We start from the raw sequence: 18,680 nt of genomic DNA, 5'->3' as shown, positions 1-18,680 counted from the left end.
AATTTATAATATAAAAGTTTATTTTGTAAACCTGTTTTAACCAATAAAGGTATTATCAAACAATAAACTCTTTCTGTAGTACAATGAGAGTCTTTTGTAAAAGTTTATTGCTTTGTAATACGTTCACTGGTTAAAACAGTGTTGCAAAATAAACTTTAAGTAGTTTTTATTATTAGTATCCTACTTGTTGAGATCTATCAAGTTGTTAAAACAACTCACTATCTTTTATAAGATGTATGTTGTTATTTGAGGTTATTTGTTTTTATAAATTATGGTTGAGGAATACAAGCTTCCATTAAGACATTGGCTGGTTAAACAAACAGATGCAAAAAGGTTTCATGGACTTGAGTGGGCTATGAACACTAAAGGTCAACAATGTATTAAGATTCCATGGATCCAGCAGCACCACCCTGATTGGCAAAGGAGTTATGAACTTTTTGTTGTAAGTTTTTTCTAGTATCAAAAAAACTTATTTAGTATTTTTATACTGTAATAATGTTACAAAAATTGTTTTAAAGAACTTTTTTTTTGTCAAAATTTAAGTAAACAATTTTAGCTAAAAAAGTTTTATAATTTACTTTTAATCATAATCTAAGTTATACTGGAATGTTAAAAAATAAAAATCTATTACAACTAATAGGTTTATTTTTTTATCAACAAGGTTGCCACACTTTTAGGATACTCAAGATAACTAAAGATTTTTTGAATCTTATGAAAATCTCAGGATGAATCAGAACAGCTCAGGACGTTTTGGTACTTTTTAAACTCAGACTGACTCAGAATATTTTTTTTTAATCACAGGATAATTTTTTGTTGATTTTGAATGAAATTTATTTGATTTAGTTGCAATACTTTGTTATTTTATAACCAGTTTTGTTGAAGAAGTTGGTTTTTATTGATTTCAAAAAAAAATCTTAAGGATCATAACAAAATCAGTTTGACTCAAGACAGTTTTTGATGACTAAAAACAATTTTTTTCAACTCAAAGAGTGACAATCCTGTATTACTTGAAACACTGATTATTTTTTTAATTAAAAAAATCATAAAACCACTGAATGTTCCTAGACATTATTTTCTTTTTAAGTGCTTGACCAAGTTCTAATTACATATAAGTTAACATGTTCTCTTATTTTCATCTTTTTTTTCCTGAATGTTGCAATTTTACAACAAAAACCACTTGATTTTCATGGAAGACACTGAAAATTTTTGTTTATTTTCTTGGAATTCAATATGCATAGTATTTTGCAAAGTGCTAGACATACTTAAAAGTACATATAAATTTATTTATAATACAATTTATATAAAATTTGTTTATATTTTTAGGAGAATTTTTTATTCTTCATAAAACTTTCAAATTCTTTTAGTTTGTAACTGTGTATATGATTTTATTTGATAACTTCCTTGTTTTGACGGTTTTTATGTATAATTTTCTTAGTATAATAATAATTTACAAGGCATGGGCAAAGCATAAGGATCATGAAATTGAAAATCCACCTAACTATAAAAAGTTAAAAGGAAATTTTCGTTGTGCAATGAGAAAATCAAATGACTTTGAAGAAGTAGAAAATGAAAAAACTTTACAGAGAGGGAATTTTAAATTGTATAGATTGTTGACAAAAGAAGAAGTGGAAAAAAGTGAGTTTAAAATAAAATATATAAAAAAAATAACAATTAAAATTAGTAAGTGAATAATAATTTTTATTTTTGATTACTCTTTACTTTTAAAGAACAATATGTGTAATGAAATTTCAGGATTGCCACACAATTGGGCAATTAGACTAACTCAGAATGGTTTAAAAAAACAGGTTTTAAAAAGCTGGCTGATTCAACCTTGCAATTGTAGTTTGGATTTTTTTGTACTTCTCAGGCTAAATTGTAAAACTTTAAGATCGTTTTTTAATAATGTATTTTATTCTAAATGTGAGTTACATTGTTAAGATCAGAATCTTTAAGTTTTAAAACTTGAATTTTAGAAAACATTTTCAGTTTTTTCCTTTTATCTGGTTTTTAAACTATCTCATAAAATAAAACTGATTAAATCTAGTTTAATGTTACTCAGGCTAGTTTAAATACTTTCATGCTGCCTTTTTTTGCTTCAAAGAATAGTAATTCTGAAATATATTTTTAAAGATCTCTTGTAAAGTTAAAGCAAATGAAATAAAACTATTAACACATTAGAGAATATAATTCTAGGAAAACAAAACAAAGAAAAAAAACCTAAAAGATCTAGTGAAGATACCTCATTAAAGGCACCAGCTAAACGACAATTATCAGCCTCTTTTGGTATGTTTTTATTTTATTAGAAAATTTTTTAAAACAAAAAGTATTAGACATGGTTGCCACTTAGTCGAGAAACTATACAAAAATAAAAAAAATAAGTTTTATTTTTTTTGATTTTTTCTTAAGTGTATACATACTAATGTTTTTTTTCTAAATGGACTATTAGTATAAAGTCATTTCGTTTTTAATCATAATTACTTTATACTTCACAACTAATAGATTGAAACTTTTTACTTCAAAACTTTTTGAAATTTGCATAATTTTTAAACAAATCAAATGGGTACTATTTTTATCAATTAGAAAAAGTTATTCAAAAAATGACTTGAACTTTTTAAAATGTTTAATAGAACAAAGAAAAAATATAATAAAAGTTAGTTTAAAAGGGTGCATTGAAAAACATGCAACTAAATTGCATATATTGAAACAAGACTAAGAATAACAAAATATTGATCATGTTATTTAAAATTTTAATTATTAAAGCTTGCTTTTTCAATATATTTTTTAATGTTTGGGTAACAAAAATGATACGAACTCTTTTATTCCTACCCCTGCTTCGAAAAACTACACTTGTATACTTAAGTCTTAAGTTGTCCGTAATACTGGTTTTATGCATGCTCTTAAATTTTTTTTATGTAGCTACTATTTTCTGGAAACAAAGTTTTTATAAAAAGGTCAAGCAAAATTTAAAATTTTCATAGTTATTACAAGCATATATTTCTTTTAGTTTTCGATAGCTACGTCACAATTGAAATTAGATACATTAGAATGTATATCACTTAAAGCTCGTTTACTACTAATAACTATATTTTTATTTTAACAATGAAAACTAACTAGAAGAGAAAAAGAAGCCTTCATCTCGGTGCTTATTATTATTATTATTTATTATTATTATTATTATTATTATTTTTATTTTGAAACTTAACTAAAGTTTAGACTTTACCATAAACTCAACTCATAATTAAAATTAAATTTGTTTTGTTTTTAAAGTAAACATTTGTTTGTTTTTTTATAATTGTTTAAATACTTTTTTACATGACTGTTATTTATCTATTCTTTTTAGAGTTTTTGTATACAGGGTTCCCACTTCCCTATAAATCCCTATAATTTAGAATATTCTGAAAAATCCCTAGAAATTCTTAGAAATAATTGAAAAATATGTGGAAATCCCTGTAAATTACATTTATTTTCTTGGTTATTGAAATTTGAAAGCCAAAACAGCAACACAGCGTGGTGTAAAAACACATTAAAAAATAAAAAATTTAATTTATATGAAAATAGTGCTATTTATATTAATATTTAGTTAAAAGATTTACAAAACCAGCAAATCTAAGAAAACTTCTGAACAATTATAGTCAAATTGCCAAACAAAAACAAACAAAGACTGTTTCCAGCATAAAGAGTAAAAAATGTGCACTTTGTGGAAATCATGGCTAACATAAAAACATGGTGTTGGATAAAGAGTTTTTAACCATTCAGGTTAAAACAGTATAACTGAGACCAAATCTGAACTGAAAGAGTTTTGGTATTTACGTAGCTGTATGCACAATATGTGATAGTAATTACGCAGGACAAACAAAAAATAGCTTTAGTAATAGATGGACAGCCCATAGATTTAATTGGAATAGATCAAAATAAAAATTTAATCCATATGATATATCAGATGAATGTGAATTATTATACAGACACTATCATTTTAATCATAAGAAAAATCTAGAGAGCCTTAACATTAGTGACGCATATGAAGTTGCTTTTTTGGAACAACCAAGTTTTAAGAATCTAGATTATAGAACTTAGCTAAAACTCAACACAGTGTTTTATAGAAGGGAATAATAATAAAAGTACATCTTAGTGAGATGATGCATTTTTTTAAGTTTTTCATGTATATAAATTTTATTGTATGTACATTAGTACTTTTATTAATATTTATAAGCTTAAATTTTTGATTTTCTTGAAGTTGTATTTAAATTTATTTTAAGTATCAAATTAAGTGAAATGTTTTGTTGTTTAGTAAAGAATTTTTTTTTAATTTGTGTTGATAAGTAAAGCTTAATTTATAAAATTTTTGTATATTTTGTAGTTTTGCCTATGTTTTTAAAATTTCTATTTTTATTTTTGTTTCTGTTTTTAATAGCCGTTTATTACACTGATAATTTCAAATTAATGATTAAAGCTTTATAAATAAATAGTTTGGTTTATAAATCATTTGACAGTTAATTATAAGCTATATACCCTTTCTGATTGAATTTAAAACTGCTTTACTGTCTGAAATAGTAATAAATTAGCTTTTGTTCTGACCCCTAATTTAATAACTTATAAATGTTTTGTTCATGTAACAGAGTCTGTTTCTACACCTCGCTCTTGTTTCACAAACCCACAAACACCAATATCAGTCTGCCCTCCTGACCTGCAAGGCAATTTAATTTGGCCTTCCTTCAGTCAGGCGCCTATGAACAATCCATTTAATCACACCAGGCAGGCTAATAGTCCGTTTAACCAATCAATGCTAGTTAACAGTCCGTTTAATCAACCACAGGGTGTCAGTAGTCCTATGTTAATAGATGCAAGCAACACCTCCACAACAGTTTCAAATAAAGGTAGTTTGTTTTTTACTTGTTAATATTCTTATTACAAAAAAGTTATTAGATTTTTTACTTTATTAATTTTGAAAACTAACTTACTCTAAAAGTTTTAAATATTTTTCTTCACTATAATACACTATAGTACTTAAAAAAATTATTATTGTTTCAATTTTATTAAGTTTTATTGATGTTGTAGTATGAAAATTTACTATACTATTGTAGAATTTATTCTAGAGGAGGGCAACATACAACCTGCGGGTTAGATTAGGCGCATCCAACAATAACATCTAGCTCATGACATATTATGTAGCTTGAAAATGACTTATGCAAGAAAGCATTTTTTATAGAGATTTTCATTTGAATTATAGCTATGAATTATATTTTAGTTATAATTTTAGAACACAATACAGGGTTGCCAAAACCTGTATCGTGGAATTTTTGAAAAACATGGAATTTGACAATTGAGGTAAAAAATAACTGGAAAAACTTAGATTTTGTGAAATTTTGAAAAAACCTGAAATTTTGAACCAAATTCATTAAAAACATGGAATTTTGAACTGTTTCTACATGTGAAGTAACTAAATTTCGACTTGATGCAAAAAATCCGTTATAAAGATAAAACAAAATGCATCATTATTTTTTTTAAATACACTATAGTAGCTTTACAGTATATTTTCAATGTTATTATACTATTTAAAGACAAATTTATTACCTTTTACAACTCTGACCGTAGTTCTTCCTTAAGATTGGTTTTAAGGCATTTTTGATTTTAAAACATTTAAAAAATCTTAGTACAATTTTCATGGCCTTCAATTTTAATTAATTAATAAGAAAAAAAATTCTTCGAAACAAAGCTTAAAAAAAAAATACTTAAATTGTTTCAACAAAAAACCATTTTTTGTAAACTATTGATTATAAAATAATATTATTATCAAAAAATTAACAGTAAAAAAACTATTTTTAATTAAGATATTTTTTTTAATAATTTTGTTACAGAAAAGTTTTTAATCGTTTGATTATTTCGTAAACTATTTCTATTAAGTTTTATTATTATCAAATAACCAAATGATTAAAAACTTTTCTGTAACAGAATTAAAAAAAAAAGTTTTTAATTGTTAATTTGTTTAATAATAATATTACTTAATGACCAATAGTTTACTTGAAGGCTTTACTTTAATTAAATTTAAGCTGTGTTTCAAAAAAGTTATTTTTAATTCATCGATAATACTTGAATAGATGAATCGATGAATTGAATTTTTTTTTTCAATAAACAGTTTCTTATTAAGATAGGTCGAGTCTGTTTTCTGTCCATATCACGAAAATTTCTAGTAGTTAGTATATGTGCCTACTGGGCTCTTTAGAAGTCACTAGTATATTATTTAATTGTATTTTTTTATATCATTGATTTCACAATGTGTTTATTAATGTTGTATATAAAGTGCGTGCACTAATAATAGATTTGTAGCATCATTTTATAGTATGTATAGTCTATAAAATCAAGCCGGCGTTCCATCTGAACGTCTGTAATACTTTAAATAACCGTTTCTTGTAATCTTATTTAAGAGCAGCTTTAACCTAACAAAACCCAACCAATCAAACGTACTATTGAGGACGGTTACAACTTGATGCCGTAAAAAAATCACAAAGCAGCATTGACTGTGTCCTGGACAGATTTGAGCGTTATATTCGATATATAAATTTTTTCTTTTATATTGTTAGATAACTTTTTTTTCTTCTTATACAATAACTTATTTAGTGGTTTTTATTATAACATCAGTTATAATTTATGTTATCTAATATTTAAATAAAAATAGTGATTTTAAATAAAGTATATTTTAACTGAATTATTACAACAGGTTCTTTCTCAGTTTCACACAGATTTGGCATAGATGACAACCATTTGTTACAGAAAGACCCAGGTAAATGTCACTTAACAAAAAATTTATTTAAAATTAATTACGTCAACCTAACCAAAGAAGAATAGAAAAATCATCTATTTAAACAATGACACTTACACACAATAAAAATTACCAACTGTTTTTAAAATTCATGACTAATCTTTATTCGCTTTAAAACTTATAAATTAATACATTTTCTATATATTCTTATTTATTTTAAAATTTACTTAAAAAATGTAGATCAGCATTTAAAGTTTAAAAAGACTGAATTTTTTAACTGAATTTGATCAAGTATTTTTTAAATTGCCTTAGAAATAAAAGTAAATAACAGAGTTCATACGTTTCTGGCCAAATCAGGCAAAATCATTTTATTGAAAAAAATTGCCAATGTGTCATTTTTTGTCAGTTTAAATGCTTTAAAATTTTAAAAAATGTTTGAGAAATTATATTAGTTTTGAAGAGATTACTAAGTTGCAAATTTGTTTCTTAATAAGCATTCGGTAAGTATAGACTAGTTTTCCTTAATATTGGAAAGTGTTAGTTTTTTTCAGTTGAAATGCTTGAAAATTTTAAAAAACAAATTTGATAGTTTTTTTTTTTTGAGTGGATTATAAATTTTTTCAATAAGCGTTTGGTTTTTTAGGCAAAATGTAAAGCATGAATGTTTGAAAACTTCTAAATATAAAATTGAAATTGAGAGTTTATTGTTATGAGTAATTATTATTAATTTTCTTACTAGTAACGTTCTTTCCAATTGGTGCCTCCAAGGATTATTTGCAAAAAGGTTAGTATTTTTATTAGTAAGAGAGAATATCATAATGTGAGTGTATCAGTGTTGATGTAATCAAGGTTATTTTAGAAATTAAAAAAAAGTGAGCTAACACCCTGTCAGTAGAACTCTAATTATGTATATAGCAGTCAAATAACAATTTAAGTTCAAAAAACTAAAATTTTTATGATATTTTCTAGGGGCCGAATAAGAAGTTTATAAATAAAATATGAATTAAAAAGTAATTTTATTAGTAGGCTACACAGTTACAACTTTTCTAATAAGTTAATTTGTTTCATCTGGTTAGATAAAATGGGCACTAACCAACAAAGGTGGGGAAAGTGTCATGAAATTCGGTCTAAATCGAAGAACGTCAGTCTAAAATTTCAAATTTTGCGTACGAACCCTGATAACAATAATAGGAGGGGTACACGTTGTTTTAATCTAGTTATGTAGACTTTTATCTTAGTTGTCAATAATTTTTTCCTCTTTGCAAAATTTAATTTATTTTTTGAAATATACGCTATCAATATTATTGATGAGTTTACTAGGTTCCTTTTAAGCTAGTAAGCTAAAAAGACGACAAAAATACTCTATTTAAAATCTATCTTGTTCAATTATCAACTGCTATTTTTCAAAGTTTTACAGTAAATTCATTACTAATACTAAATCATTCACCTGCAAGTCAATTTTTAGTTATAAAACTATTTCTTATTAAACCTTTTTTTTTACTTAAATTTTTACTTTCTAAATTCTGTTTTAAAACTCTTATAGACGAAAGCTTTAAAAATATATAACGATTGTTTGCTAAAAATTTGGTAAAGCTCAAGAAAAAAGGGCATATGTTCATACATTTTTAAATTTCTAAGAAAATTGACAATGAAAAAACTGTGATCTATACGTTTCTGCTTAAAACTTTTCGCAAAATCGACCGTTTCTTAAAAATAAAATGTTTTTTATACTATATAATAAGTGTTATATAGTTTATACTTGTAGCTTTTATGTAAAAGCTAATTTATTTTTCTTAAAAATAAATTTTTTATTTTAAAATCAGATCATCCCTTTTCTAAGTTTACATTTTTGTAATCCTGGTGTGTGGTATTTTCAGTTGACTTAAACTTATACAATGATAAGTTTACAAATAGTATTTCAAATGCTACTATAAACTTTTACCTCGTTAGTAGCTAGCTACCCGTTGTAAAAATATTTTTTTTGCAATAGTACATTGATAACTTGTAAAGTAGCGATTAAGTATACTATTGAGGTATTGAAATGTGTAAAATGCTAGCAGTGCGATCGACAGTTTTATTTTATTAGATTTTTTTGGTAAAAAGTTATTTCTTTCTGAAGTATATAAACTTTTGGATAGTTTCAAAAGCAATCTTTTATTTTATTCAAAATTAAGTGACCTTTTCTTCAGTAGAATTATTTATATAATCACTGTTTCAACAAAATGTCTGTTTTTAGATTAAAACTTTTTCCTGAATAGTATTTAGAATTAATTCACTAACTCCCTTAAATTCTATTTTGATAACTTTTACATATATATTCCCAGTTGACTAGGTAATTAAAATTGTACTAAGTTTAATAAGTTAGTAGAATAAAACTTTAAATAGCTTCAAAATGACAAAACATTAAAATTTTATTCAAGTGTACACAAAAAGGCGTTAATTATAAGTATTAAAAAGAAATACTCTCTTAAAAAAATTCATTTAAACATCACCATACTTTTTTTTTTAATTCACTATGTTTTTTAAATACTAAATCAATAAACTACTTGTGCAAATGTTAATTATTTTTTGTATTATAACAGAGTCTTTAGAACATTTAAAGAAAGCATTTGTTCAGGAAGCAGATGATTTTGACATGAAAAATGGTTAGAAAAAATTTGTTTTTCAGAAATTAAAACTTACTCCAGCAAACATGTTAGATGTACTTTAAATTTTTCAACCTGAAAATTGTTTAAATATCGCGACAACTTAAAAACAAGCTAAAACATTAAAACGAGAAAAAAAAATCTTTAATTTTGGAAAAATATCGTATATCAAATATTTTCACATTAGCAAAACTCGATTCTTCCCTTTTTACGATTATTTAGAACTACAAACAAGTTGCATAACTTATATTTTAGCAATATTATTCTTTTGTCTGCTTTCATTGACATTTGACCGCTTTATTATCATATAAATTTTCCATATATTACTTTATTACATTATGTTTGCTACATTTTCTGTGAAAGCATACAAAATTCGTAAAGTTATACTTACTACTTAGGAAAAAATAAAATTAGTTGTTTAGTTTTTTATTGTAGTTTTACAAAAGGGAATAATTGTTCAATATCTATTCATACTTTAGAGTAAAGTTTTAAAACGAATTACATTTTGGAATATTAAGGGCATAGGGGGTAAGGACTTGAAACTTTTTTTTTTAATTAAAAGTTGCTCTTATATGAAAGCTTAAAGTATAAACTATAACTTATTTTCTTAAAGTATAAAAAATCTAATTAAAACTTGAGATATAGTAATTTTTCTAAAAATATCCCAATAAAAATGTATGATTTGCAATTTTTTTATTGTCAGTTTTCTTGGATACTTAATAAATCATTACAAACTTTTTTTTTCTGCTGTAGATTTAAAAAAAATTAGAAAGCAGTCGATCAATAGTTTAAAACAACGTTTCCAAAAGATGGCAATATTTCCCTTTAGCGTCGACATTAGCTATTAGGGGGCGTTAATTAGTAAGACGGCGCAAAAATAAATGGGTAATTAATTAGTAAAGGTGCGTTATCTAATACATGGGGGGCGTTTATTAAAATGAGTTTGGGAAATCCTGGTATAAAAGAAATGACCACTGGAAATTTATAAAATAAAGAAAATTTAAGTTTTATATAAAAACACAAAAGAATTGTTTAAAAAAAAAAGCTAGCTGTTTTTCAAAAAAAAAATATTGAACATTAGTTTCGTACTAGCAGTTATAAAAAGAACTAAAAGTTTTAGTCAAGTAGTCTTTATCGCCATTTTAGTTTGTACCTTCTGTAAGAAACCAATATTCAAGTCACCAAATTGGATGGTTGTATCTTAAAGTTACTGCTTTTCTCACTGCCTTTGATCCGCGCTTTGGGAGCCCGAGCGGGGAAAAAAGTATTAATATTTGGGTGTAGAAGTCTCGCCTGTTTTAGACAATAACTACAAAATAAGATCTGTTTGTTGAAAACAAGGTGTACAGTGTACACCCCTCTATGTCATTAGGTTTAAGAAAAAAACATTAAATTCAGTATTGAAAGAGATGTTTTTACTTATTTCTGTAACAAGTTAACGAAAAAACAGGAATTTAATACTTTTTTTTTAGCTAAATAAACATTATTATCTTTTTAATTTTATAAACTGGTATTTGATTTTAAACCTCTCAAATATAAACTTGCAGTGCATTTTTTTTAAACATAGTTCAATTTTTTATAAAATAATCAGCTTCACACAGCCATAATAATAATATATACTACTATAAATGTGGTATAACGTATAAAAACACCAAATTTTAAAAAACTATAATGTTTTTGTAAAGATTAATACACCTGCTTTAAAAAGTTTGAAGTTGCTGAAAAACTGCAGTAATTCTTTGCAATGTAGCATTTTTTTTTAGTAGAACTTCCGATTGAGTAGGCTATTTTGCTCTGGGGTAGGTGTCAGAAAAGCACAGCTTCACTTTAGCACGGATCGTCACTTTAGCATGGAGTGACACTTTAGCACAGGGTGACACTTTAGTACAGAAAGTAATTTCTACATGTAACTTCACTTATGCACGACTGATACTTTTTAGTTAAAAAATAAAATAATGATTAAGGTTATATTGAATTAAATGTTTAAAATCGAACTAAAAACAGTTAGCACCTTGTTAAGTACGCCCTTTAGGCACTTTAAAGTGTTGACTCAAGGGGAAGAATACTTACCAAAATTATTTATGTTTAAAACTATAACAAATAAATAATGTGATATAAACTGTTAATATGAAAGTGTGTTTGTTTTTCTTTTTGTGTCTAGAATTTTTTTTTGAACGATCGTTAATTTTAAAATATTATGTCTTTTATAATGTACATTTTAACGATGTTCATTTATTTGATAATTATTAAGCTAAAAACTAAGAAATGCAAAAATTAGTTCGAGCACTTTTAAATGTGTCGTCTTAAAAATTCTAATTACAATTTTATCTAATAGGACTTTAAATTAAGCTGTTTCTTAAAGTTTAAGAACATAAAAAATAATAAAAAAGCTAAACAGATGGATAAAAATGTACAATTAAGTTTATATACCCTTCTAGTACATTAAAAAAAATAAGTATAAAAAAAGAATCGTGCAAATTAACTTCTGTGCTAAAGTGTCACTCCGTGCTTAAATGTCTTTCCGTGCTAAATTTTTACTTCGTGCTAAAGTGTCACTCCATGCTAAAGTGACGCTGTACTTTTCTGACCCGTTCCCTTTGCTCTGTGCCCAAAATGCGTGTTCCAGCGGAAAATTGCTGTATGAGTTTAATTAAAGTTTAATTTTCTAGAAAGTTCAAAATACTCACCTTCAACACAACTATCACCATGTTATGAGATGGTTACGGATGAAGATCATTTGTACAGTTTAGCTTGCTCATCGTCATACACATCACTACTTAACTCTAACTACAATACAAGTTAATAGTTCTAATAACACTGTTGACCTTATTTTGACAAATATTATAAACTAAAGAGTATAAACTTATGTCTAAAGTTTCTAACTGATAATTTTAAAATACGTTATATAATTATGGAATTTTTTTTTAATAAGATGTTGTGTTTTAATAATTTTTTTTAAATAAATCTACACTTATAGTGAAATAACTGTATTTCGAACAAAATCATAGCTGATAATTAAAGGGAATTAAAATTTAAGTTGTTTTTCGTTATGCATGTTAACATTTAAGAATATAACACAGTTTTGATTATATGTTCTAAAAGTTTTTGAAGTTACCTGTTTTTATATTTGTATTTGTAAACTAGTTAAGATTATTTGTCATTTAAAGTCCCATTGTATGTTTTTTAACTCAAAATCAGTGTTAAATTTTTTTTTAATAGCAAAATCTGAAATTAAGGTAGCTTAAATCAATGTAATTTAAGAAAGAATAAACTTTTAACATTTCTTAGTACAGTAAAATTCAAATTAAAAATCTGAAAACTTAAGTTTTGTCAGCACAATTTATTATATTGTACACCAAACAAAGCTATTACTTATTGTGAAGGTTCACATTCACGCATGGCATCATATGAAACTCACAGCCTTATCAATTACATTCTCATGAGAAACCCTAAAATTGAACTTGGTTTGTTTTAATCGTAACTAAATATACCTGTTTTATGCGAAATGCTTGTTAAATAAACTCTTGCAGTGTGTTCTGAAAGTTTTAGACTTCTAAATGATACAAATAGTTTGTTTTGTTAAACGATTTTTCATTGTGTCGTAAATGAAGTTTAGTTTACTATAAGTTTTAAATTTTTCTAAATAACTTATATCTAATTTTCAAAGCCACAGTTTAATTTTAAATTGTACCAATTAACTTATATACTTTTTTTAGACTCAAACTTCAGCGAGTTTGTTTTGGAAATAATATATGAAAACGCCCCTCGTAAGGAAATCTTTTTAAATTTCCATCAACATGCAAAAGGATTTCGTTTAATGTATGGCGACATAAAGCAGCAAGCAGAAGTCTTTCGACAACGCAACAAACTGGACATGCTTCAATACACTCCAGTTGCCCTACCAAAACACCCCACCAGTGATACGGTCAATAAAATTCTTGATAATGTCCAACAGGGCTTAATGTTTGAGTACAACAAATACAAAGGTAAGTGAACTTAATTAGAACTCCTACAGTAATAGAAATTTAATTAAGATGCCAATATGGTGTAAAAATTGTCGAATAAATGTTTTTATAGAATTTCATAACGTACGCTTTCCATCAAAATAACAACTAAAGTAAACTTGGTCACAGCAAAAATATTATAAAAATAATAAAAAAATGATAAAAGTTAACAAAAAAAAACTTTACTCAAAATCGTCTTGACAACATAATAAAAACTTAGCAAGTGTGTTTTTAATTTGGATTCTATTGTATATTAACTGTTTTACAACCAACTTTTTTTATTTTAGTTTAACCTTTATATTGAAATTTTTTAATATATTAATATAACAAGTATTTGCTTATGAAAATTTAGGCTTAAAGGAGTGTTTTTTATATACTATATATATTTTTATTAGACTAACACATTTACACAGGAAAGAATAGAAGCTAAATTACAAGTATATATTTGTTTGCTAAAAATAAGAATAATTACTATTGATAAATGGTTAATAATAGATACAATATATAATGTCAAATCCGAGTATTGTAAAACTATATAATATTTGTAAATATAAATCTAAATTATAATAAAGTATAGTAAAATACAAAAAAAAAATTAAAATACAAACTTCTTACATAAAAGTTTAAGAAATACTAATTCATAAGACTAAATGGCTGTTAAGTATACAAAAAGAATAAACTAATAATTACGTCCAATATTATGTTCTGAAACATTAACATTTAAGAATGCCTTTACCTTGCATTGTAAGATTTATCATAATTTATTAATTCAGTAATTAATGTTCGTTGTTTTACTTCTTTTTATTTAGAAATATAGATTTAATAATATTTCTTCTTAACTTATTTTGTATTCAAAATAAGTGTGAAAAAATATGTTTAATTAAAGTGCCCGGCTGTTTTTTTCCAGACATAAAGAATGTATTATCTATCCTACAATGCAAGGTAAAGACATTTTAAAATGATAATGTTTTAGAACATAATATTAATTATTACTTAATTTTTTTTTTGTATACTTAACAACCATTTAGTCTGATGAATTAGTATCTCTTCAACTTTTATGTAAGTAGTTTGTATTTTAACTTGTTTTATTTTTATTTTACTTCACTTTATTATAATTTAGACTTAATAATTACAAATGTTATACAGTTTTACAACAGTCGGATTTAACATTTTATATTTTATCTACTATTAACAATTAATCTATAGTAATTGTTCTTATTTTAATAAAGACATATATACGCGTACTTTAGCTTCTATTCTTTCCTTACAGTATTTCTTTTTTTTTTACAGAGCTCCGTTGAAGTGTGTTTACTTTTTAAGACAAAGAAACATGTGTTAGTTTAGTAAAAAAAGAGTAATGTGTAAATTTGTTCTTATATATTCCAGTGAACTTGCTTCGCTAGAAACTCTATTAGCAAACGTTAAACTTAAAGTTTTGAATAGTAATTCTTTTAATATAGTACTGCACCAATTAAATTCTACGTTTTGTACGATAAATTTTTGACTCTATGATTTTTTTATACAAAATACTTCCCTTTGGTTTTTTTAACACTTATTACAGTTATTAATCGTTTACTTTTTAACTTAAAAAGCGGTTATATAAAAAAAAATCATGTTTAAAATTTATTGTGATAAAATTAAAAAATATATTACAAGTCTGATTATATTTGAAAGACGAAAAAGCTAAATATTTCTCACAGCAACATTGTTAAAACTATGTTAGTCTTTTCTTTTAAACCTTAAAACATTGGTTACTGTTGATTTTCTTTCTAAGCATATTCAAAAAAGAAAAATATATATTGTTCATAGTTAAAATTTTTGTTAAAGTTCGCTAAACCATATCATAATAAAAATATATTTTCAGGCTCTTCTTAATTTAAACTTTAAGCGTAACGTTTTTCATACAAAATTATAGGTGTAGTCATTTGCACTCGTAAATGCATGAGTGGTGTCTACTACTGCAGCTCCGACCGGCCAATCGATCTACAACGAGGCAAGCCATGTGTCATATTTGACTACGCAGCTGCTGTGCAAAACTGGAGAGATCGGAAGAGAAGCTCGCATTTGTACAGCGAACTTGTTCTTGGAACGAAGCCGCATCACAGCAAGCCTCTGAGACTAAAAATAAGGCCTAAAGTGGCGACATGGTTGATTCAGTCTCAAGCGAGAAGTTCTGCTTCTGAAACTCCCTCAATTAATATTGATTGTCCTAACACCATTGATAAGGAAATTCAGAAATTGAGGCTTTGTTGATTTTATTGCTTCGCATACTTGTTTAGTTAGATCAGCACTTAATTATGTATTAAATTTAACTCAAATACCTATATATCGATATGCACTTTTTTGATCAACTATTAATATGATTATTTTTAATATGACTTTTACTATTCCTATTGGTTAGATGTCAAATATGCACGAAGGGACACTTTTGCAGAAAGATATTTTTGCACGCGTCAGTTTTGCACGAATACACAGGTTGTTAATTTTTTTAATTAATATTATTTCTACTATCACTGTTACCCCTTACCCTCGGTCGGTATATTGTTTTTTTGTTTTTTTAGTAATTTTTTTAGTATATGGTTTTATTTTCTTGTTTTTTTTTATTAGTAATATTTATTAGTTGTTTTTATACTTTACTATCACTGTTGCCCCTCACCCTCGGTCGGTAACTATTTTTCTTCTTTTTTGTTTTTTTACCAATTTAAACTTTATTTATAATTTTTTTGTTAATAATTTTTATTAGTTAATTTTATTTTTACCATTATTGTAACCCCTTACCCTTGGTCGGTAACTTATTTCTTCTTCTTTTTTGTTTTCTATTGTGTGCCACTCTCGTGGTAATTGTCTCTAATTTACTTTCTTCTTTTTCCTTTAAGCGCAGTATAAATTCAAAAATCGCGCGTAATTTTGGCTTTTAGTTTCTACTGCGTTGCAGCAAACTGAAGTCAATGCAGCTTTTCGCTGCACTTAAGTTTTAATGGTTTCAATCTTGTTTGTCGAGTTTATTTCGATTTTAGAACACTTTTTGAGTTTGGTTTAAACGTTTAGTTTTTTAGCTTCTTTAATTCAAGTATTTTCGTGTTTTAAAAGAATTGATATTTCGATTTATTAGTATTATGTTGTGCAGTATTTTATCATCTTTTCGTTTCGCTATTCCATTGTAAATATAATCATTATTATAGATTTGAACTACGTTTAATGTATAAGTATAATTATAATTAATAAATAAGGCCAATAATAGTGTATAAGTGGAAGCACTGGATAGCGACAATTATTTTAAATATATATATTTTTTTCATACTACTTGCAAAAGTGTCTTCGGGCAAAGGTGTCCCTTCGTGCATACTTGAACCGTTCCCATCATATTACACACTTTTAATTAAATAAAAACTCACGTTTTCTAGAAAAATTTTATAGTTATAACTAAAATTCCTTACTCGTCAAGTTAGTTTTTGTAAAATAGCGTTACAACAATCTAAATGACGAGTGATATTTTTTTGAATGTTATTCTATAGTTTTAAATTACGTATATTTCTTGTTTAGGTGCAAAAGAATTTATTAAGTGATAAGGGTAATAAATAGTTTATTTTATAAAGGGAACTTTGAACTAGTGTTTTATTAGTTTGAACATTTTCATAAAAACAAGTAGAAATATAAACTAAACTATTTAAAACAAGACTATAAAATTAAACATTTAAATAACTCATTGTTCTTAACATTTACAAAGAAATCACATTTTGTCAAAATGGTAGAATTCGATTTTTTCTTATGAAGAGATTTTCTAAATTTACTCCTGTAAGCATATCTGATGTTTCGTTATGAAATGAGTTTTAAAACACGCAAAAACGCGGAAATGATATAAAAAGCCGAACACCGCGAGAGAAGTGTGTATTCGTAAGGTCAAGCGTGTGTTGACATATATGCTTAGTTTTCCTGCACTGTTTTTGATTATGTTTGAGACGTATTTTTGAGTCGCTTGTTAAGAATTATTTGTTATTTGGCATTGGTTTATATTCTTGACAACATCACTGATTTTTATTAGTGAGTTTCTTTTCTAAGATCGTAGATTGTTGTATTGTAAAATAAATATTGAATGTTAATTATAGTTTATTGAACGATAAAAAAGACGCTCAAAATATTTGGTCTAAGGACCTGGTGCACAAAGAACCTTTCAGTTATCGAGTCGCACAACACGGATACCTTTTAACGTCTTGTCCAGGACTCATTCGCATTTGTTTACTAACTAGAATTTAACCTAGTTGTTCTGATAAGTCATATTTATAGCACCTATTTATAGGCTAGATTATATTAGGCCTCTTATAGAGTAGGTTTATTAGTAACATACTTTCCTTTACACGATTGGTAGCGCTAATCACTGATATATGAGTATGAGTGCTAGCAGCAAGAAATTCATACCTTTGTTAGCCTATGACCGATCGAGGTTAGTTACCGCTGAAAAAATTTTGGATGCTAGCAAGCACATACTAACAAGTAACCCTGATCCGACTAACATATCAAACATACACAATGTTAGTATTTAGAGCTGAAGGTTTTACTCCTAATTAATACTTTTCTATATATCACATAGATTTAAGTTTAACGATGTATTTTAAATTTTAGTTTATTTGAAAATTGACAATTTTTGCTTGCTATTTCGTACCTAACTTTTTCTTCATACTTAAAAACAATTACCGCTAGTTGCGACGTGTGGTATTTTTGTAAAGGGGTGCAAAAACTTAAAAAGTGTTTAAAAAACCGCTTAACTTTTTTTAAAACTAGTTTTTTTATATTAAATTTCAAAGTTATTTCAAATTTGTAAACAAAAATTTATTAGAAAATAATTTTGTAGCAGTTTTGTAAAATTTTAATAAGCATTTTTTCCACGCGACGCCCTTAGTTACCGTTTCGGTAAGTTATTTTCTACTATTTATTGTTTTCATAACTGACCAGTCTGCTTTTTAGGAACTTCAGCGAAACAAAAATATTTATTTAGTTACTAAGTCTATGTTAGCGTCAGAATACTTATATATAAGTACAAATTACATTTTCAAGGTTGAAAATATAATATAACTATTGATGCGTACATGAAAAATATTTTTTATACATTAAACTTTTAAAATATTCCTTTTCTTTCACGTACCAAATAAGTAGATACACCCAGGTTTTATCACTTATTATTTATTAACGTATTGTTAGAAATACTTCGTGTATACTGTTTCACAATCAGTAAGCTTATCATCAACTATTAAACATGTATTTTTTTAATATTTGTTG

General features: G+C 25.8%; 1 protein-coding gene across 2 annotated transcripts; it reads left to right on the top strand.

Moving 5' to 3' along the window:
- The first annotated feature begins 243 nt into the window (after nt 1–243).
- Nucleotides 244–17,349, top strand: LOC145849891 (uncharacterized). Of its 2 annotated transcripts, XM_082954989.1 has the most exons (10): nt 244–442; nt 1,455–1,635; nt 2,194–2,283; nt 4,617–4,874; nt 6,716–6,778; nt 9,340–9,402; nt 12,072–12,200; nt 12,786–12,866; nt 13,119–13,388; nt 15,322–17,349. In XM_082954989.1, exons 1-10 carry the CDS (start codon nt 272–274, stop codon nt 15,657–15,659), a joined length of 1,644 nt encoding a protein of 547 aa, XP_082811115.1. In that variant the 5' UTR covers nt 244–271; the 3' UTR covers nt 15,660–17,349. The 2 variants fall into 2 exon arrangements, with proteins under 2 accessions (XP_082811115.1, XP_082811116.1); XM_082954990.1 differs by lacking the exon at nt 9,340–9,402.
- The last annotated feature ends 1,331 nt before the right edge of the window (nt 17,350–18,680 follow it).

This window comes from Thalia democratica, chromosome 2 (assembly GCF_965202585.1).
Source record: "Thalia democratica chromosome 2, ktThaDemo2.hap1.1, whole genome shotgun sequence".
NCBI lineage: Eukaryota > Metazoa > Chordata > Thaliacea > Salpida > Salpidae > Thalia > Thalia democratica.
This window is presented reverse-complemented; position numbering and strand designations above follow the sequence as displayed.